Here is a 27,614-nt window from a genome sequence, read left to right as displayed (position 1 = left end):
AGTTGTTGGCGGATGTTGGGCCTTGGGAAGAGCAGTATGAGGTTCCGTTTTCTATGGTGGAGTTGGATGGGGCGATTCGGAAGGGGAAGTGGTCTAGTCCAGGGGTGGATGGGGTCATGTATGTATTTTTGGAGAAGTTGTCAGTGGAATGTAAGTTGGAGGTGTTAGCATTGTTCAATGAGATCTGGAAGAGTGGAGTTTTACCGAGGTTGTGGAAGAGAGCGATTGTGGTGGCGATTTTGAAGGGTGGCAAGGTTCGTACGGAGTGTAAGTCGTATAGGCCGATTGCGCTGACTGTTGTGCTGCGTAAGGTTATGGAACGGATGGTGGTTGAGCGATTGGGGTTTTACTTGGAGTCGAATGGGTGTTTGAGTGATTTTCAGAGTGGGTTCAGGAGGAATCGGTCGGTGGCGGATCCGTTAGTGAGGTTGGTGACTGGTGTGGAGGAGGCGTTGTGTGATGGGGAGTTGGTTGGGGTGTTCTTTTTGGATTTGGAGAAGGCGTATGATATGGTGTGGAGGAGTGGGTTGTTGGTGAGACTGTTGGAGATGGGTGTGAAGGGGAGGATGTTTCGGTGGATTAGGGCGTTTTGGCTGATAGGACCTTTCAGGTGAGAGGGGTGCTGTCGGAGGTTTGGAAGATGGAGAATGGGACGCCGCAGGGGAGTGTGATTGGTGCAATGCTGTTTAATGTGATGGTGGATGGGTTGATTTCGGCTTTAGCGGGAATCGGGTGGCAGGTGGATTTCTTCGGAGATGATGGTGTGGTCTGGGTAAGAGGGCGGAGTTTGTTGTTGGTGCAGAGTCAGCTGCAAGCTGCGATAGTGCATATGGAGGAGAGGTGTGGGAAATGGGGCTTTTCGGTGTCTGTGGATAAAAGTGTGAGTATGGTTTTCTCGAGGAGAAGAGTGCAGCAGGAGTTGGACTTGGTTTTGAAAGGTGAGAGAGTGAAAAGCGTGGAAGAGTTTCGGTACTTGGGGGTGATCTTGGATAGGAAGTTAAACTGGAATTTGCAGGTGAATGGTATGGTGGAGAAGTGTAAACGTAGGTTGAATTTGCTGCGGCCGGTGACTGGGAAAGAGTGGGGTGCGCAGCAGAAGTGTCTACCAATGTTGGATAAGGGGTTGATTTTGAGTGTGATGGATTTTGGATGCCAGGTGTCAGTGGGTTTCACGGCGAGTCAGAAGTTGCGGTTGGATAGGGTACAGGTGAGGGCATTGAGGGTGTGTTCGGGTGTGATGAGGTCGTCTCCAGTGAATGCGGTTCAGGTGCTTGTGGGGGAGATGCCGTTGGGGTTGAGGAGGGATGCGTTGAATATGAGATGGTGGGTGAAGTGCAGTGCGAAGAGAGTGGCTCATCCGGTGCGTGAATGTTTGAAGTATAATTGGAGGTTTGACTATTATAGGGACCGGTGGAGGAGGAAGGGGGCACTTTGGGGTTTCATATGTGGGAGAAGGGGGTGAAGTGGGGTGTGGGCGAGTTGTTGGCTGTGACGGGTACGGATTTGGAGAGATGGCCGAGGTGGATGATGGGGTCTCCAAAGGTGTGTTTGGGGTTGGCGAATGTGGTGTCGAAGAAGAGAGGATTGCGGGGCGAGATCAAAGCTTTGGGTCAGGCGTATGTGGCAGGAAAGGAAGGATGCAAGGTGTTCACGGATGGTTCGAAAGATCCTGTGTCTGGGAGAGTGGGTATGGCATATTATCTGGAAAGCACTGGGGAGTATAAAGTGGGACGATTGACGAATGATGTGTCAATCTGTACAGCTGAGTTGGTGGCGATTGCATTGGCGATTGATAGGGTGTGTGAGTTGGGGTATGAGAAGGTGGTGGTGTTCTCGGATTCATTGAGTGGGTTGCAGGCGATTGTGGCAGGGGATGGTGATAGGAAGGATGTGATTTTGGACATTAGGATGAAGATTGATCGGTGTGTGCGCGAGGGTATGGATCTGGAGTTGGCGTGGGTTCCCAGTCACAGTGGCATTTTGGGTAATGAGTTGGTGGATCTGGCGGCGGGTGAGGGTATGAAGAGGGGAGTGGTTGATGTGAGGTTGCCTTTGAGTGTGGATGAGGTGAAGGCTGTGATGGTGAGACAGGTCATGGATGAGTGGCAGGAGAGGTGGGTGAGTGGGGTGAAGGGCAGGTGGATGTTTGGTGTTCGTGGGAAAGTGTCGGTGAAGGTGGATGCGGGGAGTCTGGAATGGAGGAGGGGGTAGGAGGTGATGCTGAATCGGTTGAGGATAGAGCATTTGGGGCTGAATGACTGTCTGTTTCGAGTGGGGAAGCGTGAGTCGAGGGACTGTGCGGTGTGTGGGGTGCCTGAGACTGTGGGACATTTTTTGCTTAGGTGTGAGAGACATGTTGAAGAGAGAGAATTGATGAGGGTTCGGTTGACTGCGCTGGGTGTGGCTGAGCTGAGTGGGAGGGCTTTGCTGGGAGGTGACGGGGTGAGAGGCAGAAGGAGGAGCAGTGTGATGTTGGATTTTGTGAGGCAGATGGGGCGGTGGGAGGAGTTGTGAGTTTATGTGTGCTAAGTATTGATTGGTGGGTCTGGTGCACATCATCCTTTAGGATGGGGAAGCGCCTGTGTGGGTCCGCCCACGCCTCCGATAATTGAGAAGAAGAAGACGAATGCAGTCCCTACCCAAGATGGCTGCCAGGTGGTCAAAGTGCCAAGGAGTCGTTTCCTCTCTTTGGGAGCTACATTTGAATGCCCAGGACTACAGTAGAGATGGTGAGCTTGGTGGGCACAGGTGGTGGTCCTTGATGGTGATAGCTAGCTACTGAGGTTGGGTGCGTGTGGCGGGCTCAGGAAATCCTCTGGGGGTGTGCTTGGGGAGTTTAAGGCTTTCTCTGGAGACATTCCTTCCGGAACCCCCCTCCCCATAGCGAGACCTCGCCCAGGAGAAGTAGTGTCTGTCTATTGTTAGAACCTGGTTTTTGGATGTGCGGGTGAGGGGCTTGCTTTAGGGAGCACCAGTTCTCTATTTGAAGGGTTGTGTAAAGCGCCACACTAAAGCACCACTTCACAGCGCTGTTCTAAGCATTGCCTGTTCCCCTGTTGTTGGGCTTGCTGCTGGCCTTCTAGGGGGCATGGTTTTTTTGCAGGTGGCTGTGGAAAGGGAGATTTTGCGTTCTGAGGTTTTGCCATTCTCTCCTTTCTCTTAACATGTGTTGACTCTCTGAGGCAGGTGAAGTCTGATAATTAAGGATGGTGTGTTTAATGTTTCCAGTTACCTTCATGTCACTAGGGATGCAATATCCCAGTCCTGGGCTTAGCTTTTCCGTCAGTTTTACATTAGTCTATTTTATTCAATCCAGAATGCATTTAGTTGAAGAATGAAAGCGCAGAAGTGGTGCATGGTGTCCACCATGACACGAGGTCACCTGGTAAGCCCAGGAGATGTCCTTTGAAGTCAATACTGAGGGCCGTGTGGGCTTTCTGCCATGGGGCCCCATCCAAGTCTATGGAAGACAAGAATGTTCTTTGGAGAGTCCGTGAGAAGAAGGATCGTGACACCCTCCAAATGAGGGGGGGGGGGTACGTTGTCAGGCCCAGTTTCTGCCACAGCACTGGGACCCCGCAAGGACTTGATTCTGTGATAGACAGTGCTGAAAACATAGGCGACACCACCATCTGGTGGCGAAAGCAGCGACTGTCGCTAGCTGCACATTCTGAAATATTCGTCTTTTTCATCTCATTTATTGGGTACTTATAATGCGCCTCTACACACTGCCTTTATTACATAGAGCACTGCTTCCCAAATCTGTTATGCTGACCTCCCAGGAGTAAATACCTTTTTGCCCCCCAAATACTAGAGCTGCTCATATTTTCTATTAAATGCAGTTAGGGCCCTTCCATTTCAAAGAGCCTTGTGCCAGCATCCTGGGCATCCTGGCCCGGGCTGCCCTGGGCGGCAGTGCCAATGACTGGTGGTGGTACATCTGATGGCAAATACATAGCTCACAATTAGCGCTGGAAAAACAAAAGACATTTTATTGCAAGGATTCAGCGCCATCTACTGGCGGAATATGGGAAAAGCTGCATCCAAAGAAGACAGCGCTCCCAAGAGGCTGAAGATGGGAAGCGACCGCATCTCCTAAGATCCAGATGAAGAAACACCGCCACCTGGTGGAAAACACAGCGATGCAGCGCGGATGCCCTGCCACCCCAAACTATTAAAATGAATAGAACCACAACCAGCAGCACGTTTTCTAGCGCTGGATGGGTATTTCTTTCACACTAAGTGGCCAGAGATAACACGGGACAGAAAACACACACCGACATCTCCGGCTTCAGGCCCCCAGGAGAAAGGCCCACCCAGAGGTCACAATGTGGCTGCCAGAACATGGCGCAGCAAACCGGCAGAGCCCCCACATTAGCTTGGCCTTGTAATTATAATGGGTTGATTCCATGCGACCACTGCACCCCAGTGCTCTATAGCACTGTGTTGCTTCCAAGCGCTACATAAAATCAAGCACACACATACTCATGGAAAACTCAAAGGGACCTGATATTCGCCTCACGATTTCAGGGTTTGAGAGGAAACTACCTAACAGTGTTGTGTCCTGAGGCTCCTCCCAACCCGCTTAGTGGTCCAGTACCTACTGGCTTGGCTGTAAGTCCTTGCTGGCTGGTACTGGCCCAGCGCACAACCTTCAGTGCCACCACCGTGATTCAGGTGCCTATGATCTGTCCAGGCGCTATAGTGTTTCGCTTTTTACTGACCACTTCTTTACGCACACATACTTTGCAAGGCGAGATCTGTTCAGGCTGCAAAAGCTTTATTAGTAGAAAGCGGTTTCAAATAATGCAAGAGTATGAAAGAAAGAGTGAAGTACAGGGGGCGAATCACGCAGTCCATACAGGGTCATGCCGGGGCCCGTGCAGCCATCGGGGCCACAGTGGATCGCTGGACACTCTTAGGGCAGACGCGTCCAGCTCAGGTGTTTGCTCGCTTGCCCTATGCAGACTGAGCAAATCCCACCCTGTTGTTGCTCATGTCGTAGACGGAGTAGTAGAGACGCAGGAAGACGTCACCCAGAATCCAGAGGGGTTGGCCGCTCTGAGAGGCCAAGTAGGTTTCCTCCACGTTGACCATGCAGTTTCCGTTGTACTGAAGGAAAGGAAGAGAGCCGAGAATGTTAAATAGCCAAGAACAAGCAAGTGCCCCCCAACAGCGACAGGCGCGCATCAAAGCTATTGATCCCGCTCTATGCCATTAAGCAAACTGGTACATTCAGGATTATCTCATCTGGGGCCCATTGGTTACTGGATTTTGTCATCCTGCTCCCACATCCTGCTCCCACAGGAAGGCAGTTTCACAAATCCTGGCAAATGATGTCCTCGAAGAGGCACTGGTGTCACAGCAGGACCCTCAAACTAGCAGTCACTTAGGGCTGGCAAGGCTTAGAGTACTTAGCTGCCTTGTTCCTCTCTGTCTCTCTTTCTCTCGCTCTCTCACACTCGCATTTGCAGCCTAGGGTGTCCTGGGAAATCGCAGAAGTGGGAATCCTTACCCTTGTCTCAACCCTTGGTCGCCTGGGCGGTATTCTCAGCAGGACAGAGGTGTGCGGGCAGAGGGCAATCTACCTGCTGAGACCTGCCTTTGTTGCAGAACAATTTCAGGGATCTACTCCCCTCGGAAGGATAGATCAGGGGCAATGTGTTTGTCTTGGAAGCAAAATAATGCAGCACAACACAGGTTTGAATCCTGGGCTTACAGGCAGAGCAGAAACCTGAGGTTACCCGGCTATCCGGGCGCGGTTCATACCTGGGTGATGTAGGCGGAAGGCGGGATCGGGAAGTTGTTGCCATTGATGTTGAAACTGATGGTCGGAAGGTTCTGGACGTTGTTACAGTTCACCATAAACTGCAGGAGGAAAACAGCAAAGGGTTATTGGAGCTGGATACCAACAAGTCACCCCTGCCTGCCTGTGTGGCCACTTATCACAGCAGGACCAGAAGATGTGTCTTCTTGGCATAGTGATGATTGCCACCTGTTGTGGTCAACCGAGCTGGCAAGGGTCTGGCATACCAAGTTGCCACTGAAGCCCGGTGCCAGGGAGGGATGCCGCAATGTGTAAACCTGCGCCCTCTTTCTGTACAGACCTAAGTGAAGGCAAGAGAATGCCACCCGGGGCCTAGTTCCTGTGCTGTGGTGGCAAGTGTCCTGCACATTAGTGGCGGATAAGGTTCGCCCAGTGCAGCTCATCGCCCTTCCCCCTGTGATATTAACTGTCTACTTAAGCTCCAGTTCTGTCTTTGCTCACAAGGCTTGTGTATCCTCTTGCGTGTCAGAGGCCTTTTGAAATTCTTCTATTGCTGCCCCCTCACCCACAGCACTCCTACAGGAAGGTGGTGCCACGTGTTCACCACTCTGTTTGTGAAGATTAACCTCATTATGTTATCTGACAGCCAAACGCCAACTTCATCCACACCAAATCCTGGGCACCTGCTATCCTATGTCCCCCCATCCACATTCCTCCTGGTTGATAACCCGGATGTGTTTGCATGTCTCTAGAATATCCCACATCCTGGTTGATAATCCGGATGTGTTTGCATGTCTCTAGAATATCCCGCCTCCTGGTTGATAACCCGGATGTGATTGCATGTCTAGAATATCCCGCCTCTCTGCTGAGACATGTCAATCTCTCTTTCACCCCAACCCCTCTCCGCTCCCGAGTGGACTGATGCCCCGCACCCTCCATTCCTCCTGGTTAATAACCCGATGTGTTTGCATGTCTCTAGAATATCCCGCCTCTCTGCTGAGACATGTCAATCTCTCTTTCACCCCAGCCCCTCTCCGCTCTCGAGTGGACTGATTTCCCGCCCCCTCCATTCCTCATGGTTGATAACCCGGATGTGTTTGCATGTCTCTAGAATATCCCACATCCTGGTTGATAACCCGGATGTGTTTGCATGTCTCTAGAATAGCACGCCTCCTGATTGATAACCCGGATGTATTTGCATGTCTAGAATACCCCGCCTCTCTGCTGAGACATGTCAATCTCACTTTCACCCGAGCCCCTCTCTGCTCTCGAGTGGACTGATGCCCCGCCCCCTCCATTCCTCCTGGTTGATAACCCGATGTGTTTGCATGTCTCTAGAATATCCCGCCTCTCTGCTGAGACATGTCAATCTCTCTTTCACCCCAGCCCCTCTCCGCTCTCGAGTGGACTGATTTCCCGCCCCCTCCATTCCTCATGGTTGATAACCCGGATGTGTTTGCATGTCTCTAGAATATCCTACATCCTGGTTGATAACCCGGATGTGTTTGCATGTCTCTAGAATATCCCGCCTCCTGGTTGATAACCCGGATGTGTTTGCATGTCTAGAATATCCCGCCTCTCTGCTGAGACATGTCAATCTCACTTTCGCCCAAGCCCTTCTCTGCTCCCGAGTGGACTGATTTCCCACCCCCTCCATTCCTCCTGGTTGATAACCCGATGTGTTTGCATGTCTAGAATATCCCGCCTCTCTGCTGAGACATGTCAATCTCACTTTCGCCCAAGCCCCTCTCTGCTCCCGAGTGGACTGATGCCCCGCACCCTCCATTCCTCCTGGTTGATAACCCGGATGTGTTTGCATGTCTCTAGAATATCCCGCCTCCTGGTTGATAACCCGGATGGGTTTGCATGTTTCTAGAATATCCAGCCTACTGGTTGATAACCCAGATGTGTTTGCATGTCTCTAGAATAGCACGCCTCCTGATTGATAACCCGGATGTATTTGCATGTCTAGAATACCCCACCTCTCTGCTGAGACATGTCAATCTCTCTTTCACCCGAGCCCCTCTCTGCTCTCGAGTGGACTGATGCCCCGCCACCTCCATTCCTCCTGGTTGATAACCCGATGTGTTTGCATGTCTCTAGAATATCCCGCCTCTCTGCTGAGACATGTCAATCTCTCTTTCACCCCAGCCCCTCTCCGCTCTCGAGTGGACTGATTTCCCGCCCCCTCCATTCCTCATGGTTGATAACCCGGATGTGTTTGCATGTCTCTAGAATATCCTACATCCTGGTTGATAACCCGGATGTGTTTGCATGTCTCTAGAATATCCCGCCTCCTGGTTGATAACCCGGATGTGTTTGCATGTCTAGAATATCCCGCCTCTCTGCTGAGACATGTCAATCTCAATTTCGCCCAAGCCCCTCTCCGCTCCCGAGTGGACTGATGCCCCGCCCCCTCCATTCCTCATGGTTGATAACCCGGATGTGTTTGCATGTCTCTAGAATATCCCACATCCTGGTTGATAACCCGGATGTGTTTCCATGTCTCTAGAATATCCCGCCTCCTGGTTGATAACCCGGATGTGTTTGCATGTCTAGAATATCCCGCCTCTCTGCTGAGACATGTCAATCTCAATTTCGCCCAAGCCCCTCTCCGCTCCCGAGTGGACTGATGCCCCGCCCCCTCCATTCCTCATGGTTGATAACCCGGATGTGTTTGCATGTCTCTAGAATATCCCACATCCTGGTTGATAACCCAGATGTGTTTGCATGTCCATAGAATATCCCGCCTCCTGGTTGATAACCCAGATGTATTTGCATGTCTCTAGAATATCCCACCTCCTGGTTGATAACCCAGATGTGTTTGCATGTCCATAGAATAGCACGCCTCCTGATTGATAACCCTGATGTATTTGCATGTGTAGAATATCCCGCCTCTCTGCTGAGACATGTCAATCTTTCTTTCACCCGAGCCCATCTCTGCTCTCGAGTGGACTGATGCCCCGCCCCCTCCATTCCTCCTGGTTGATAACCCGGACGTGTTTGCATGTCTCTAGAATATCCCGCCTTCTGGTTGATAACCCGGATGTGTTTGCATGTCTCTAGAATATCCCGCCTTCTGGTTGATAACCCAGATGTGTTTGCATGTCTCTAGAATAGCACGCCTCCTGGTTGATAACCCAGATGTGTTTGCATGTCTCTAGAATAGCACGCCTCCTGGTTGATAACCCGGATGTGTTTGCACGTCCCTAGAATAGCACACCTCCTGGCGGATAACCTGGATGTGTTTGCATGTCTCTAGATTAGCACGCCTCCTGGTGGATAACCCGGATGGGTTTGCATGTCTAGAATACCCCGCCTCTCTGCTGAGACATGTCAATCTCTCTTTCACCCGAGCCCCTCTCCGCTCTCGAGTGGACTGTTGCCCCACGCCCTTCATTCCTCCTGGTTGATAACCCGGATGTGTTTGCATGTCTCTAGAATATCCCGCCTCTCTGCTGAGACATGTCAATCTCTCTTTCACCCCAGCCCCTCTCCGCTCTCGAGTGGACTGATGCCCCGCCCCCTCCATTACTCATGGTTGATAACCCGGATGTGTTTGCATGTCTCTAGAATATCCCGCCTCTCTGCTGAGACATGTCAATCTCTCTTTCACCCCAGCCCCTCTCCGCTCTCGAGTGGACTGATGCCCCGCCCCCTCCATTACTCATGGTTGATAACCCGGATGTGTTTGCATGTCTCTAGAATATCCCGCCTCTCTGCTGAGACATGTCAATCTCTCTTTCACCCCAACCCCTCTCTTCTCTCGAGTGGATTGATGCCTCTTGTCCTCCCTCCTTCGCTGCATTAATGGCAGGACATGTTTAACTCTTTCATATCTCCTCTTTTGCCACCTTAGGCACGTACCGAGCAAGCCTCGCATCATCTTGGTATCTCCCACCCCCCCACTTTCTCACCAATCCTCACCCATCGCCAGGGTCCTCAGAACCACTCCTCGTGCCTCAGTAGAGTGTTCCAAGGACCATCTCGCTAGACCTCTCCTCTAGGCATGAATGGCTGGCACCAAAATGCCATCTGCAGGAGATGCCACCCTGTCCATACCCATGGTTTAGCTGCCCAGTCCTCCCTTTTCCTGCACCCAGTAACCCTCTCGCTCTCTTTATTTGCGCCTCCTTGATGCCCACTGCTAGCCTCAGAGGTGGGTGGAGTTCACCAGTGGTGCATGCCACAGCCTCTCTGCATGTGTACCCCCTGTGGGGCTTCAGGTCAGCTCCTACTGGGGTGTCTCTACTCACTCCGTTCTGAGTCTGCTGGGCACCCATGGTCTGCAGCAGACTTCCCATGTACTGCTTGGGGATGGTGAGAGGTGAGGTCCCGGTGTCCACCATTCCCTGGCATCCATTGCTGCACCAGCCGGTGGCCTGTCCATTGACGGAGAACCTGCAGAGAGAGCAGAGCAAATGCTTACGCGTGGGAGTAACTCGCCGAGGGTGCATTCTGTGGGTGGGTGGTGCATGCCATGTAAGTGTGGAATTGTGAGAATTCGCTGAAGGTGCATGCTGTGGGTTGGTGGTGTGTGCCGTGTAAGTGTGGAATTGTGAGAACTCGCTGAGGATGCATTCTGTGGCTGGGTGGTGCGTGCCGTTCAAGTGTGGAATTGTGAGAACTCGCCGAGGGTGCATTCTGTGGGTGGGTGGTCATGCTGTGTAAGTAGTGGAATTGTTTGAACTCGCTCATTCTGTGGGTGGGTGGTGCGTGCCGTGTAAAACATTCCACTGCAGGTCCTTGATTGGTTAATAAATATTGGATATCTGACTTACTCGTCAACAGCGATCTGCCAGTAGAACTGTCGAGTGACGGGTGCCCAGTAGATCTGGCCGGAGTAGAGGCTGGTGTCGGTACCTCCAAAGATAATCTCACCGGATTGGCTGAGGAGAAATGCATGAAATCGGAAAAAGATTACTTGAGCAGATTACGTGAGGGTGAGGGGATTCCACTCAAAGTTCTCTAGAAGAATGGTCAAGTTTCAGGGTAAAATCATTGGAGTGCTCACAGTAGGGGTCGAATGTTACTTTGAAAAAGTTATGATTACAAATCCGAGCACAACCTTCGTCTATCCCCTTCGCCACTCCCTTTCTCCCATTATGACTCTTCCACTCTGACTCCTTCATTCTTGTTGCTTTCTTTCAACGCTGATCTCCGTTCAGTCCTTTTCATTACTCCCTTAGGGCAACATGCTCTATAATACATCCATCCAGAAGGACACCTGCGACTCACATAATCCTACATTCTTACACTTTCTGCTTCACTATGGTCCTGTATTCTCTGCAACCGGCCTGATTACTTCGCCCTACCCACCGTACCTAAAACACACATCTTTCCTGCCTTCTGTGCAACAGCCATGTTTGCTGTTTCAGTCGGCCCACTAGAGCTAACCAGAGCTCACTCCCCTCACTCTGCACACAATTTGGCCTCTGCAAACTGCAAGACATTTTCTGTTAGACCTACATGTCTTTCATTTAGTAGGTTAGTGCCACTCAGCCACTTCCATTGACTACAGCTTTTTACAATACAACGAAATCCACTTTACCCATTCTCTGCAAAAAGGAGCCGCAAAGTCGAGAGAGAGGGATTATAAAAAAATAATCAAAAGAAACTGCGTGTGGCCGAAACAATAGATAATGAAGAAATCCGACAATGGGTAATTTTTTATTACTATTAAAAATGTTGAACGTGTAAAATTAATAGTATATTTTATTAGTATTAGTAATATTATTAATATATTCTCCCGAAAAATGATATAAAAAGAAAGTGGAACTCACTAACCTAGACTAAATGTTAGGCATATATTAGTAACACGTTTTACACATGTGCCATGTGTGTGTGTACGCGCACACACATACACACATACATACCTCTCTGTGTGTGCTTGCACCCACAATGCATTGCTCAGTGGCTATGCAATGGAGGTGGATTCCCAGCAGGTGGTCCTGAGGTCTGTGTGGCTTGCACCCACAATGCCTTGCTCAGTGGCTATGCATTGGAGGTGGCCTCCCAGCAGGTGGTCCTGAGGTCTGTGTGGCTTGCACCCACAATGCCTTGCTCAGTGGCTATGCATTGGAGGTGGCCTCCCAGTAGGTGGCAATGGGGCTTGTTAGCTGCAATGGCCCATTCCAGTCTCATGTTTCAGGTAGAAGGGTTTTAAATACATTTTTAAACTCACCATAACATTGATAGTGCTTTATATATATGAAATAAAAAGGTATGGTAATAAAAGGGGAAACAAATAGTTAAATGAAATGATTAAAAATAATTTTCCATCAAAGAGGCTATCGTCCATATGTATTTGCCATTAAATCATAAAATGAGTTATAATGGCTGTTCAAAAAACATGCATGTTTCCAGGAAGAATTGCTCCCAAGCAGGAAGCTGTCGGGGTACAGAGGGAGGTAACCGGGGTTGGAATCCAGCAGGGGGGGACACTCACCTGCCCATGTACACGCTGAAGACGGGGTAGTTGAGCAGGTTCTGCTGCAGCATCCCCTGCAGGGCAGTGGTGGCGCCCCCAGCATTGGCGGGGTACCCCAGTCCAAAGATCCCATCAAACTTGCTATAGTAGAAGCTGCTGCCGGTTTCGGAGGTCGTCAGGCCGAACTGCTGGTTGCTGATGGAGATGCCTTGAATCTGAAGGAGGTGTAAGAAGATTGACCAGTGAGGTTGACCCAGTGAGGTTGACCCAGTGAGGTTGACCCAGTGAGGTTGACATCGTGAGATTGACCCAGTGAGACTGACCCAGTGACGTTGACCCAGTGACGTTGACCCAGTGACCTTGGCCCAGTGAGGTTGGCCCAGTGAGGTTGACCCAGTGAGATTGGACCGGTGAGGTTGACCCAGTGAAACTGACCCAGTGAAACTGACCCAGTGAGGTTGACCCAGTGATATTGACCCAGTGAGGTTGACCCAGTGAGATTGGCCCAGTGAGGTTGACCCAGTGAGACTGGCCCAGTGAGGTTGACCCAGTGAGTCTGACCCAGTGGGATTGACCCAGTGAGGGTGACCCAGTGAGGTTGACCCAGTGAGACTGACCCAGTGAGACTGACCCAGTGAGATTGACTCAGTGAGATTGGCCCAGTGAGATTGACCAAGTGAGGTTGATCCAGTGAAGTTGACCGAGTGAGATTGACCCAGTGAGGTTGACCCAGTGAGGTTGGCCCATTGAGGTTGGCCCATTGAGGTTGGCCCAGTGAGGCTGACCAGGTGAGGGTAACCCAGTGAGATTGGCCCAGTGAGGTTGACCCAGTGAGGTTGACTGAGTGAGATTGACCCAGTGAGATTGACCCAGTGAGGTTGACCCAGTGAGGTTGGCCCAGTGAGGTTGACCCAGTGGGATTGGCCCAGTGATGTTGACCCAGTGAGTCTGACCCAGTGAGGTTGACCCAGTGAGATTGACCCAGTGAGATTGGCCCAGTGAGGTTGACGGAGTGAGATTGACTGAGTGAGATTAACCCAGTGAGGGTGACCCAGTGAGATTGGCCCAGTAAGACTGACCCAGTGAGGTTGGCCCAGTGAGATTGACCCAGTGAGATTGACCCAGTGAGGTTGACCCAGTGAGATTGGCCCAGTGAGGTTGACCCAGTGAGGTTGGCCCAGTGAGGTTGACCCAGTGAGGTTGGCCCAGTGATGTTGACCCAGTGAGTCTGACCCAGTGAGGTTGACCCAGTGAGATTGACCCAGTGAGATTGGGCCAGTGAGGTTGACCCAGTGAGACTGACCCGATGAGGTTGACCCAGTGAGGTTGACCCAGTGAGGTTGACCCAGTGAGACTGACCCAGTGAGACGGACCCAGTGAGGTTGACCCAGTGAGGTTCACCCAGTGAGACTGACCCAGTGAGACGGACCCAGTGAGGTTGACCCAGTGACATTGACCTAGTGAGGTTGACCCAGTGAGGTTGGCCCAGCGTGCTTCACCTGGGGAGGCTATTTTCCACCAGATACCACGATGTTCCTATATGCATCATCAAAACGTTGACTGTTTCCCCAGCTCCCCATGAGACTATCACAGAAAATCAAACGTAGAACGCGAAAGACAACGGCTCGCCAAACTCAAGTGTGGAGACCATCTGGGCTTTTTTCCAACTGGCAGGTAAGTCCTAAACAGTCCCTCTCCCGCCAGCCCTGCCGTACGTATGGCTGACTGCAGCACAGCCCTACCGGGCTTTCAGATGCAACCGCCCATGTCCCAGTTTATCTAGAGCGCAGTCTGCCTCTTTCCTCAAACAGTAGCCGGGTCTTGGAGTGCTCCCAGAAGCCGGCTGTATGACAATGAGTTTTCAGTAAGACTGCCAGATGCACTGTACAGCCTTCAGGGATGGTATCTACAATAAACACAGGATTCAAGATGGTCGACCTACATCACTCCCCCGGCTGGGAAATGGAAGACAGTGGAGTGGCTACCCCTTCAGTTGGGAGCATCCATAGAAGTGAGGAACTTTGTGGAACTTCTCTGCTAGTGGTGTTCATGCATATGCGATTTGGATGAGTGCATATAGTGACTCTAAACGCACCGCGGAAAAACGAAGCTCCTGTGAAAAGCCCAATAGTGTCCGCGCACCGCGGTAGTGGGCAGTGCAGGATCACGTCTAGCCTTGCCGCTGCGGAACAAGTAAATCGGTGACCAGCAAGGAAACCAAACTTGGTGTTCGCTACGAGCTTTTGGTGCTGCCAGACCCTTGCCTTGATCACAGACCCTTCAGGAAGTGAGACTGAAAACCCTGTGGAGAGATCCAATGGGTAAAGTAGTAGAGGGGATGTTTGGGGCAAAGTGGGGCAAAGCTTCAGATATGGGCAGAGCAATTAAATCAATGTAATATGCTCGGTAGAGAGTTGGGGAAAGATTAAGCACTCCTGGTGGAGACCAGCCATATGCCTACCTCCACTGCACCCCAAACAATCTTCCATGGTCGACCGTCTCCTTGTCTTCTGATGGCCATGGTATGGTGGCCTAATCGGCCGGTCCAGTTCCATATTGAGCCTTTGCTTGGTCCATCCTACATGTACCCGCCAGATCTGCTCACCTTCATCTCTGGGTTATATAACACTCCCTGGGGGGGACCAGAGGGTACTTACCGACACCGTGTCATAGCCGTAGATGCCCTCAATGCTGCCGCTCCCGTACCACATGGAGAACTGCTGGTTGTTGCTGGTGTAGGTGGACGACTGGCTGGGGTTGAAGAGCGCGTGGTTGGCTGCAGAAGGAAGCACAGGAGAGCCAAGTGAAGCTAAAATGTGATCTCAGGAAGGGAAGGGCCCCAGAGACAGGCCTCTGGGGTCCAGCAGGTCCATGGTGTGTGTAAATGGGTCAGACCTTTTTCCTGCCCCTAACCCTCAGTATCCCTTCACTCTATGTTCTTCTAACTCTACCCATGACCTTCTACCCTTCTCGCCCTATGCATATTATTCTAGCCGGTCACTGTAACGCCTCGTTGTACAGCGCTCCACTGTGTCCCAGCCAGGCTAGCGATTTATATAAACCAACACATACATGAATAGAGTCATACATGTACACGTATATTATTCATGCTTTTATTCTGTTTGAAGTTTTGTCTAGCGTTGGCCCAACCCACAGTGTCTCGGAGCGCCTTACATGGTTCAAAGTGTGAAAAGATGGGAGTTGGAAAAATAAGTTACAACGTGTTTTCAGGATAGGACAGGAAGATTGGGATAGGCAAGTGGTAGCAGTGGAGGAAGGCAGGGTTATGTGTGGGGAAACAGGTGTGTTTGAGGCTTTTTTATGAAAGTGGTGATGGAGGGTGTTCCGGGCCCTGGGTGCCCAGTGGGTAAATGCTTGTTTTTGTGTTAGTGTGCAGTGCATATGTTAAGAGGTAGGGTGTTCCGGGCCCTGGGTGCACAGTGGGTAAATGCTTGTTTTTGTGTTAGTGTGCAGTGCATATGTTAAGAGGTAGGGTGTTCCGGGCCCTGGGTGCCCAGTGGGTAAATGCTTGTTTTTGTGTTAGTGTGCAGTGCATATGTTAAGAGGTAGGGTGTTCCGGGCCCTGGGTGCACAGTGGGTAAATGCTTGTTTTTGTGTTAGTGTGCAGTGCATATGTTAAGAGGTAGGGTGTTCCGGGCCCTGGGTGCCCAGTGGGTAAATGCTTGTTTTTGTGTGCGTGTTAGTTTGCAGTGCATATGTTAAGAGGTAGGGTGTTCCGGGCCCTGGGTGCCCAGTGGGTAAATGCTTGTTTTTGTGTGCGTGTTAGTGTGCAGTGCATATATGAAGAGGTAGGGTGTTCCGGGCCCTGGGTGCACAGTGGGTAAATGCTTGTTTTTGTGTTAGTGTGCAGTGCATATGTTAAGAGGTAGGGTGTTCCGGGCCCTGGGTGCCCAGTGGGTAAATGCTTGTTTTTGTGTGCGTGTTAGTTTGCAGTGCATATGTTAAGAGGTAGGGTGTTCCGGGCCCTGGGTGCCCAGTGGGTAAATGCTTGTTTTTGTGTGCGTGTTAGTGTGCAGTGCATATATGAAGAGGTAGGGTGTTCCGGGCCCTGGGTGCACAGTGGGTAAATGCTTGTTTTTGTGTTAGTGTGCAGTGCATATGTTAAGAGGTAGGGTGTTCCGGGCCCTGGGTGCCCAGTGGGTAAATGCTTGTTTTTGTGTGCGTGTTAGTGTGCAGTGCATATATGAAGAGGTAGGGTGTCCCGGGCCCTGGGTGCACAGTGGGTAAATGCTTGTTTTTGTGTGCGTGTTAGTGTGCAGTGCATATGTGAAGAGGTAGGGTGTTCCGGGCTCCAGGTGCCCAGTGGGTAAATGCTTATTTTTGTGTGCGTGTTAGTTTGCAGTGCATATGTGAAGAGGTAGGATGTTCCGGGCTCCGGGTGCCCAGTGGGTAAATGCTTGTTTTTGTGTGCGTGTTAGTTTGCAGTGCATATGTGAAGAGGTAGGGTGTTCCGGGCTCTGGGTGCCCAGTGGGTAAATGCTTGTTTTTGTGTGCGTGTTATTTTGCAGTGCATATGTGAAGAGGTAGGGTGTTCCGGGCTCTGGGTGCCCAGTGGGTAAATGCTTGTTTTTGTGTGCGTGTTAGTTTGCAGTGCATATGTGAAGAGGTAGGGTGTTCCGGGCTCCGGGTGCCCAGTGGGTAAATGCTTGTTTTTGTGTGCGTGTTAGTTTGCAGTGCATATGTGAAGAGGTAGGTTGTTCCGGGCTCCGGGTGCCCAGTGGGTAAATGCTTGTTTTTGTGTGCGTGTTAGTTTGCAGTGCATATGTGAAGAGGTAAGTTGTTCCGGGCTCCGGGTGCCCAGTGGGTAAATGCTTGTTTTTGTGTGCGTGTTAGTTTGCAGTGCATATGTGAAGAGGTAGGGTGTTCCGGGCTCCGGTTGCCCAGTGGGTAAATGCTTGTTTTTGTGTGCGTGTTAGTTTGCAGTGCATATGTGAAGAGGTAGGGTGTTCCGGGCTAAGGGTGCCCAGTGGGTAAATGCTTGTTTTCGTGTGCGTGTTAGTTTGCAGTGAATATGTGAAGAGGTAGGTTGTTCCGGGCTCCGGGTGCCCAGTGGGTAAATGCTTGTTTTTGTGTGCGTGTTAGTTTGCAGTGCATATGTGAAGAGGTAGGGTGTTCCGGACTCTGGATGCCTAGTGGGTAAATGCTTGTTGTTGTGTGCGTGTGAGTTTGCAGAGCAGAATGTGAAGGTGTTGGCTGGCTTGGTTGGTGTTTGTGTTGGGTTTGATTTTGTCATGAAGGTAACATTGATTTTTGAGGTTTGCAGCTTTGAATACAATTCTGACTCCTTTCAAAGCAATTCTTTGTGGCATGGGGAGCTAGTAGAGCTGGGCAAGAGTGGGGGTGGTGTGTGAGTGTTTGGGTAGGTGGAAGGTGAGCCTGGCTGCTGTGTTTTGTGTGGCTTGCTGGGGTCCAAGGGTGCTGTTGGGGAGTCCAGTCAGGAGAGCATGTCCATAGTCCAGCTTGGAGAGAACCAGTGCTTGGACTTTGGTGCGGAAGTCGTCAGGAGGAAGGATATGTTTGATTTTGCGTAGGTGTAGTTTTAGGTTGCATGTTTTGGTGACAGCACCTATGTGGTGTGTGGAGGAAAGGTGGGGGATCGATGGTGAAGCCAAGGGAATTGACAGTTGTGGAGATGGATGTGTGTGGGTTCTCCATGGCGAGTTCATGAATCCAGGGGGTGAGGTTGGGTTTGTGCCTTGGGAGGGAGAGGAGGAGGTATTTTTGTTTGGAAGGGTTGAGTTTGAGGAAGTGGGTGGCCATCCAGTTGGTGATGAGGGAGAGACAGGCTTTGTGGGCGTGGAGTTGTGAAGGGGATTACCGTTGGAAGTATATTTTAGTGTTGTGTGCCTACTGGTGGAAAATGGATGCTGTGTTTGCTAAGGGTCTGTCCAACGGATTCAACATATAGGATAAAGAATGGAGATAGGGAGAACGATTCCAACGACTACAGCTAGTTTGTGCTCTTCTAGTTCCACCGCTGAATGGTGATTTTGTTTTTTGCATTCTTTTTATGTGTCTGTGTAGGAGTATGGGTGGGGTATGGTGGGGGCAGGTGTGGGCATATGGGCGACTCCCCATTTAGAAAACAAACAAACATGGAAACGTTGACATTCAAGAGTCAAAGTACAATACATCAAACTAACTGTGATCGATGGCTGCACATAGATCCATAAGATTTCTTGGGATCTCACACATCAGAGCACAGTCACACTCAGGGTCTGGCTCAGTGTCTGTACAGTGTTTCCTAGAATATCACACCTCAGAGCACAGTCACACTCCTGGCCTGGCCCAGTGACTGTACAGTGTTTCCTGGAATATCACACCTCAGAGCACAGTCACACTCCTGGCCTGGATCAGTGACTGTACAGTGTTTCCTGGAATCCCACACCTCAGAGCACAGTCACACTCCTGGCCTGGCTAAGCACAGTCACACTCCTGGCCTGGCTCAGTGACTGTACAGTGTTTCCTGGAATATCACACCTCAGAGCACAGTCACACTCCTGGCCTGGATCAGTGACTGTACAGTGTTTCCTGGAATCTCACACCTCAGAGCACAGTCCCACTCCTGGCCTGGCTCAGTGACTCTATGGGGTTTGCTGTACTCTCACACCTCAGAGCACAGCCACACTCCTAGCCTGGCCCAGTGATTCTACAGTATTTGCTGGACCCTCGCACCTCAGAGCACAGCCACACTCCTGGCCTGGCTCAGTGACTCTACAGTATTTGCTGGACTCTCACACCTCAGAGCACAGTCACACTCCTGGCCTGGCTCAGCACAGTCACACTCCTGGCCTGGCTCAGTGACTCTATGGTGTTTGCTGTACTCTCTCACCTCAGAGCACAGCCACACTCCTGGCCTGGGCCAGTGACTCTACAGTGTTTGCTGGACTCTCACACATCAGAGCACAGTCACACTCCTGGCCTGGCTCAGCACAGTCACACTCCTGGCCTGGTCCAGTGACTCTACAGTGTTTCCTAGAGTCTCGCACCTGGCAGGGGTCTCACTCCAGCCCTGTTTTGTGACCCTACAGAGTTCCCTTGGGTCTCACTGCACCTCTGCACCCGTGCTCAATCACGCCACCTGCTGGGCATATTATTTTCACGTTAAAGTTAATTTCTTGACCTGACCTCCTGGATTCTCACCCCTACCCCCTCCCCAGCCCCCTATGGGCACGGATGTACTCACTGCAGGCCTGGCTCTGGCAGTAGGTGGAGGCCACCCAGAGGTTTGAGGAGCCGGTGTCGAAGAGGACCAGGAAGTTCTGGGCCGGAGTCCCGATGCTGATCTGCCCGAAGTAATAATTCTAGAGGGAGAGACAGCACGGTTAGTCTGGTGGGGAGGGAATGGGGGTGCTTGCTTTTCTGGTCTCACCCCCATAATAAGAAACAAAACAGAATTGGTGGGTGGGAGGTGGGGGTGGTGACCAAACGGAGGAGAGAAGGTACACACTTAGGAAGACCATGAGCTCTCAGAAAGGTAAGAGAGATGGATATGTGGACCCTGGGGGACAAGGTGTTCTTGCTAGTAAATGTGGGTGGGGGGTCAGTAAGCGGACGCGAACCTAAGCGATAGGAATGAGGGGCGTTCCCAACAGGGTAAGAGCTCTGATAAGTGTTACTCTGTGCCTACTAGCGAGCAGTGATAGGTCAGAATCGCAGCCCCTTGGGTTCAGTGCACACAGACAGGTCAGTATCACATGGTCCCTGGGGTCAAAGGACAGAGCTAGGTCAGTATTGCAACGTCCCTGGGGGCAGTGAGTAGCGAAAGGGCCATATCACCCAGTCTCTAGGGTCAGTGAGTAACGACAAGTCAGCATCACCCAGTCTCTAGGGTCAATGAGTAACAATGGGTCAGTATCACACAGTCCCTAGGGTCAGTGAGTAACAATGGGTCAGCATCATACAATGCCTAGGGTCAGTGAGTAACGATAAGTCAGCATCACACAGTCCCTAGGGTCAGTGAGTAACAATGGGTCAGTATCACACAGTCCCTAGGGTCAGTGAGTAACAATGGGTCAGAATCAAACAATCCTTAGGGTCAGTGAGTAACGATAAGTCAGCATCACACAGTCCCTAGGGTCAGTGAGTAACAATGGGTCAGTATCACACATCCCTAGGGTGAGTGAGTAACCAGTATCACACAGTCCCTAGGGTCAGTGAGTAACGATAAGTCGGCATCACACAGTCTCTAGGGTCCGCGAGTAACGATAAGTCAGCATCACACAGTCCCTAGGGTCAGTGAGTAACAATGAGTCAGTATCACACAGTCCCTAGGGTCAGTGAGTAACAATGGGTCAGCATCATACAGTCCCTAGGGTCAGTGAGTAAAGATAAGTCAGCATCACACAGTCCCTAGGGTCAGTGAGTAACAATGGGCCAGCATCACACAGTCCCTAGGGTCAGTGAGTAACGATCGGTCAGCATCACACAGTCCCTAGGTTCAGCAAGTAACGATAAGTCAGCATCACACAGTCCCTAGGTTCAGCGAATAACGATAAGTCAGCATCACACAGTCCCTAGGGTCAGTGAGTAACAATGGGTCAGCATCATACAATGCCTAGGGTCAGCGAGTAACGATAAGTCAGCATCACACAGTCCCTAGGGTCAGTGAGTAACAATGGGTCAGTATCACACAGTCCCTAGGGTCAGTGAGTAACGATAAGTCAGCATCACACAGTCCCTAGGGTCAGTGAGTAACAATGGGTCAGTATCACACAGTCTCTAGGGTCAGTGAGTAACAATGGGTCAGCATCATACACTCACTAGGGTCAGTGAGTAACGTTAAGTCAGCATCACACAGTCCCTAGGGTCAGTGAGTAACAATGAGTCAGTATCACACAGTCCCTAGGGTTAGTGAGTAACAATGGGTCAGCATCATACAGTCCCTAGGGTCAGTGAGTAACGATAAGTCAGCAGCACACAGTCCCTAGGGTCAGTGAGTAACAATGGGTCAGCATCACATAGTCCCTAGGGTCAGTGAGTAACGATAGGTCAGCATCACACAGTCCCTAGGGCCAGTGAGTAATGATAAGTCAGCATCACACACTCCCTAGGTACAGCGAGTAACGATAAGTCAGCATCACACCGTCCCTAGGGTCAGTGAGTAACAATGGGTCAGCATCACACAGTCCCTAGGGTCAGCGAGTAATGATAAGTCAGCATCACACAGTACCTAGGGTCAGTGAGTAACAATGGGTCAGTATCACACACCCCTAGGGTCAGTGAGTAACCAGTATCACACAGTCCCTAGGGTCAGTGAGTAACGATAAGTCGGCATCACAAAGTCTCTAGGTTCCGCGAGTAACGATAAGTCAGCATCACACAGTCCCTAGGGTTAGTGAGTAACAATGGGTCAGTGAGTAACGATAGGTCAGCATCACACAGTCCATAGGGTCAGTGAGTAACAGCAGGTGGGTATCACACAGTCTCTAGGGTCAGTGAGTAACAATAGGTCAGTATCACACAGTCGTTAGGGTCAGTGTGTAACAACAGGTGGGTATCACACAGTCCCTAGGGTCAGTGAGTAATGATAGGTCAGTATCACACAGTCCATAGGGTCAGTGAGTAACAACAGGTGGGTATCACACAGTCCCTAGGGTCAGTGAGTAACGATAGGTCAGCATCACACAGTCCATAGGGTCAGTGAGTAACGATAGGTCAGCATCACACAGTCCATAGGGTCAGTGAGTAACAACAGGTGGGTATCACACAGTCCCTAGGGTCAGTGAGTATCGATAGGTCAGCATCACACAGTCCCTATTGTCAGTGAGTAACAACAGGTGGGTATCACACAGTCTCTAGGGTCAGTGAGTATCGCTAGGTCAGCATCACAGAGTCCATAGGGTCAGTGAGTAACAACACAGGTGGGTATCACACAGTCTCTAGGGTCAGTGAGTAACGATAGGTCAGTATCACACAGTCGTTAGGGTCAGTCAGCACCTATAAAACTGGTCATAATCACATAACCCCTACGGTCAATAGCAGCAATAGAGTCTGTCCAACCCCCGCCCCCCCTCCCCCGACACATGGGACCTAGAGACAGTTTGTCAGAAACACAGAAGGCATGGGGTAAACAGGTAGCTGCAGGACTGGTCGTCAATACCACCCCCCCCCCCCCCCCCCAGGGACCGCCCCCCCTCCCCGGAAGGCTGAGCAGCTATAGGACTGTTCAGTATGACACAGGGATCCTCTGTGTCCTGTTATGGGCCCCTGGTGACAGGACGTGTCGACCTGCAGGAGAGGATGGGGCTTGATCCGTCAGGGGCCACTCACGTCCATGTACATGGGCTCGTAGGCCACTGCAAAGTCACTCCTCTGGTTGAGGTTGTACTTGAGGGCGGGATCTCTCTTGTGGTGGCTTTTCATGAACTGCTCCAGAACCCCGTGGTCACGCATGTTCTCCCGCATGGACTTGTACTTCTGTAGTTTGACCCTGGATAGGAGAAAAAGGGGCATAGAGATTAGCGGTTGTGGCCCCATGGAGCCTGGGCTCTGTGGAGGAAAGGGGTCTGCAAGATAACACTGTACGTGGACCCATGGAGCCTGGGCTCTGTGGAGGAAAGGGGTCTGCAAGATAACACTGTACGTGGACCCATGGAGCCTGGGCTCTGTGGAGGAAAGAGGTCTGCAAGATACCACTGTACGTGGACCCATGGAGCCTGGGCTCTGTGGAGGAAAGGGGTCTACAAAATAATACTGCAGGTGGACCCATGGAGCCTGGACTCTGTGAAGGAAAGGGCTCTACAAGATAACAAGATAACACTGGATGTGGCCCCATGGAGCCTGCACTCTGGTGAGGAAAGGGGTCTACAAGATAATACTGGATGCGGACCCCTGGATCCTGGACCCTGGACTCTGTGGGGGAAAGGGGTCTACAAGATAACACTGCATGTGGACTCATGGATCCTGGACTCTGCGGAGGAAAGGGGTCTACAAGATAACACTGGGTGTGGACCCATGGAGATTGGACTTTGCGGAGGAAAGGGGTCTACAAGATAACACTGGGTGTGGACCCTTGGAGCTTGGACTCTGTGGAGGAAAGGGGTCTACAAGATAACACTGCATGTTGCCCCATGGAGCCTGGACTCTGTGGAGGAAAGGGGTCTACAAGATAACACTGCATGTTGGCCCATGGAGCCTGGACTCTGTGGAGGAAAGGGGTCTACAAGATAATATTGGATGTGGACCCAAGGAGCCTGGACTCTGTGGAAGAAAGGGGTCTACAAGATAACACTGCTTGTGGCCCCATGGAGCCTGGACTCTGTGGAGAAAAGGGGTCTACAAGATAACCCTGCGTGTGGCCCCATGGAGCCTGGACTCTGTGGAGGAAAGGGGCCTACAAGATAACACTGCATGTGGATCCATGCAGCCTGCACTCTGTAGAGGAAAGGGGTCTACATGATAACACTGGAGGTGGACCCATGGATCCTGGACTCTGTGGAGGAAAGGGGTCTACAAGATAATACTGGATGTGGAACCATGGAGCCTGGTTTCTATGGAGAAAGGGGTCTACAAGATAAGGATGTAGACCCATGGAGCCTGCACTCTGTGGAGGAAAGGGGTCTACAAGATAACAAGATAACACTGGATGTGGCCCCATGGAGCCTGTGCTCTGTGGAGGAAAGGGGTCTACAAGATAACAATATAACACTGCATATGGACCCATGGATCCTGGACTCTGTGGAGGAAAGGAGTCTACAAGATAATAATGGATGTGGAACCATGGATCCTGGTTTCTATGGAGAAAGGGGTCTACAAGATAAGGATGTAGACCCATGGAGCCTGCACTCTGTGAACAAATGGGTTTACAAGATAACAAGATAACACTGGATGTGGCCCCATGGAGCTTGTACCCTATGGAGGTTAGGGGTGTGGACCTTAAGCTGAAACCAACGATCACAGGCTAAAGTAATCCATCACAGGCTGACCCCAACTACCACAGGCTGTTGAGAACTGTCACAGGTGGACCCCATCTATAACAGGCTAAACCCAATTGCATTGGTCGAAGTGTACGAAAAGAAGTAGTGGAACTTCCCTGCTGGCCTGCACCAACTCCCCACTAACCCCATCACCACACCCCTCCCACACACAATACAAAACCCCAAACACATACGACTGCTGTTTAAGGTAACGTGCAGTGCTGTGCAAATTTCAACTGCTTCCTACACTGTACTGGACCTCATCCTCACAGCCTGAACCCAACAAGCACAGGCTGAGCTAATTATTACAAGGTAAGCCTATTGTGAGATGAACTCACCTATCACTGGCTGAACCCAATAAGCTGGCTGAACCACTATTCCCGGCTAAACCCTACTGTTACCAGGTTCACCCAACCTTCACAGGTTACGTCTAATTGTCACAGGCTGAACCCAGCCATCACAAGCTGCGCAGTGCTGTCCCAGGCTCACCTCAGCTACCTCGTGCTCAACGGAGCCATCAATGGCTCAGCGCAAACCATCACAGACTAGAAGTGAGATTCTAGCAAACACTGTAGCCACATCGTTCTACCCAACTCCACCACCCAGCCTGAAGCATCTGAACAGGAGTGCCCTCCACTCACAACTATAGGGCCTGAAGAACCTCCAACCCAAGCAGGCATACTGACCTCGCCAGTCCTTCTGCAAGATGGAGGCACACCATGGCCCCAAGTAGCCACCACCCAACAGGAAGCATCTGAACAGGAGGGCCCCCCACTCACAACTATAGGGCCTGAAGAACCTCCAACCCAAGCAGGCATACTGACCTCGCCAGTCCTTCTGCAAGATGGAGGCACACCATGGCCCCAAGTAGCCACCACCCAGCCTGAAGCATCTGAACAGGAGTGCCCTCCACTCACAACTATAGGGCCTGAAGAACCTCCAACCCAAGCAGGCATACTGACCTCGCCAGTCCTTCTGCAAGATGGAGGCACACCATGGCCCCAAGTAGCCACCACCCAACAGGAAGCATCTGAACAGGAGTGCCCCCCACTCACAACTATAGGGCCTGAAGAACCTCCAACCCAAGCAGGCACACTCACCTCACCAGCCCCTCCGAGAGGTGGAGGCACACCATCGCCAGGATAAGCCACTTCATGACGCCTAACCCCTGTGGTGGACTTCTGGAGAACGCTTCTTGATCACTCTACCAAGACCTCGGTACAGGTCTCACAGCGACACGACCCCGTTTTATACTTAACGTCTACCCTTGGAAGCACCCCACACGCCACACCCTACACCCCGGCACCAATCAAGCCTGCTCTTTTATCCGTACTCCTTATCCATGTCAACATCGACTTATGAATAACGCTATCAGCTGGTGGAAATTAAAAAGTAAGTGTGTGCTTGAGGGTCAAAAGCCAGGCCGATAAGGAGGACATTTGCAATCTTATCTTTGCACTTAAAACGGATCTTAAAACTCATGGTGCCTGGTCCGTCATCAAGGTCACCGTCAAAGACGGAATCTGTGAATTGGGTCCAAATGGAGCTGGTTTGGCACAAGTGACCACATTGCATGTAGCTACTGGCAGGGCTTGGGGTTAGAAAGCGGAAACACTTCCAGACGAAGGAAGTGTTAAGCTGTGTGTTGGGACCCGTGCAGACTGGCACATGTACCCAAGCCCTTTCCCCATTGCTTATCCTGGTGCCAGGGCCCTGGCGTGGGTCCGAGTCAGGCAATATCTTGCCCCCAGAGGCTGTGCGGCGGAAAACGCCCCCACAACTTCCCAATGCCATAGCGTGGTTGCTCCTGGGAAGGGACACTTGTGTGGCCAAGCGCTGCAGGTGGCTTAGAATCTAAAAGGCAGTGGGTCCTAAACTAAGAAGATAGGACCAGACCTCGGATAGGACCAGACCTCGGAAGGCCTGAATCTTTGCGAGTTGGGGGGAGTTCAGAAGAAGGGGCCCCGTGTGTGCTGCCTGTGTCCTGTGTAAGAGCGCCAGTGCTTGCACAGTGCCCATCCGCCTTTACCGTGGCCTTGGAGTGCTGCTTTCACCCAAGCCTTGATTGGTCGGTGACGTTTCCCATCAATATATTTCCAATATTAACTGTTGCAGCTTCTGTAAGGCCCAGCTCACGCCATTATAGTTCTGCGCATGTGCAGACATCAGACTTGGCCAGGACTGTGCACCACCACGTAGCCATTATGTCAAAGCTTCCCCTCCCAGGACCACCCCCTCCTACCCCCCCAAAAACCTACCATGAGTGGAATATAGCACAAAGCACTAAGTGGCCCTCATGAAAGACTAGACTAGTGCAAAGACTAGTCCAGGATTCTGACCTTTCAGCTGGAGGGCGCACAGCCATCTTTGCAGTGGGTTATTGGCCCACTGGGCCATTATCAATGAAACAGGGAGTAAGGGCGTCAGAGAGTGCAAAGGAAAGCCTTGATCTCGGAGGACACGCGGGAGATGCAATCATGTGCCATGTACTGCAGGACACTCTCTGGGAGGGGGCTGGTATCTGCCACAAAGTGCGCGGGGTTGCCCCCCGCCCCCCTTGCTCTGTCTTCCATGGCTGCTGCTTGCAGAGCAATTCCAAATGCCAAGGGGCACTAAGAGCCCAGGGCATGCATGTAAAGCCCCGGGCCTACCAAAAGCCCCCTCCCCCCTTCCCACAGTGGAAGCTGGGGGCAGGAGTGCTAGTGAAACAGCAACACTTTGCATGCACCAGAGACTTAGTACTTAACTGAAAACATGCATTCTGATCAAGGGGCTCGTGACCCGAGTCACCCCCTCACCACCTGTACAATAAAAATAAGAGTGACGCGGTTAAATTACCCACTGTCCATTCATAAACAATCATGCCTACCATCACAGTTTAAACATAACATTCATTATTTAAAAAAGCCCATCTTATTAATCAGGAAGAAATTGATGAAAAAGAGAAACAACCTGCAAGGTCACCGGACGTGAGTGATGGCCCTGGAAGAGGTGCCAGATAACTAGTGATGAAGAGTCAAGACTTAGAATAATTGAGAGAGAAAGAAACCAAAGAAATAGTTGTTGAATACTTTAGTTGCGAAAGACTCTATTGCCTAGTTGTGTCCTTGACGATAATCCCATCTGTAGCGCATTGATTCCAAGTGATTCATGAATTCACAAGATGCACACTGTCTGATTCCAGATTTAGAGTGATATGCAACACATGAATTCATGCTCTTCCTGGTTTCCATTAAGCGATAAAGAATACATTGGTCCTTCTAGAGAACTAGCGAGTAATGCATCTAGAGTTGGACCACTCCTTCTAGACAACTAACGACTAATGCATCTAGAGTTGGACCAATCCTTCCAGAAAACTAGCGAGTAATGCATCTAGAGTTGGACCACTCCTTCTAGAGAACTAGCGACTGATGCATCTAGAGTTGGACCACTCCTTCTAGAGAACTAGCGACTGATGCATCTAGAGTTGGATCACTCC

General features: G+C 51.1%; 1 protein-coding gene across 1 annotated transcript; it reads right to left on the bottom strand.

The window, feature by feature from the left end:
- Positions 1 to 4,763: 4,763 nt before the first annotated feature.
- On the bottom strand, positions 4,764 to 25,355 carry LOC138520055 (gastricsin-like). The gene is made up of 9 exons (XM_069632585.1): positions 25,237 to 25,355; positions 22,491 to 22,650; positions 19,405 to 19,522; positions 14,855 to 14,973; positions 12,216 to 12,412; positions 10,549 to 10,656; positions 10,024 to 10,168; positions 5,770 to 5,868; positions 4,764 to 5,112 (listed from the first exon to the last, which is right to left on the bottom strand). The coding sequence occupies exons 1-9, from the start codon at positions 25,290 to 25,292 to the stop codon at positions 4,960 to 4,962; spliced, it is 1,155 nt and encodes a 384-aa protein (XP_069488686.1). The 5' UTR covers positions 25,293 to 25,355; the 3' UTR covers positions 4,764 to 4,959.
- Between the last annotated feature and the right edge of the window lie 2,259 nt (positions 25,356 to 27,614).

The sequence above is a fragment of the Ambystoma mexicanum genome, chromosome 13 (genome assembly GCF_040938575.1).
Source record: "Ambystoma mexicanum isolate Mex_15411 chromosome 13, UKY_AmexF1_1, whole genome shotgun sequence".
NCBI classification, from domain to species: domain Eukaryota; kingdom Metazoa; phylum Chordata; class Amphibia; order Caudata; family Ambystomatidae; genus Ambystoma; species Ambystoma mexicanum.
This window is presented reverse-complemented; position numbering and strand designations above follow the sequence as displayed.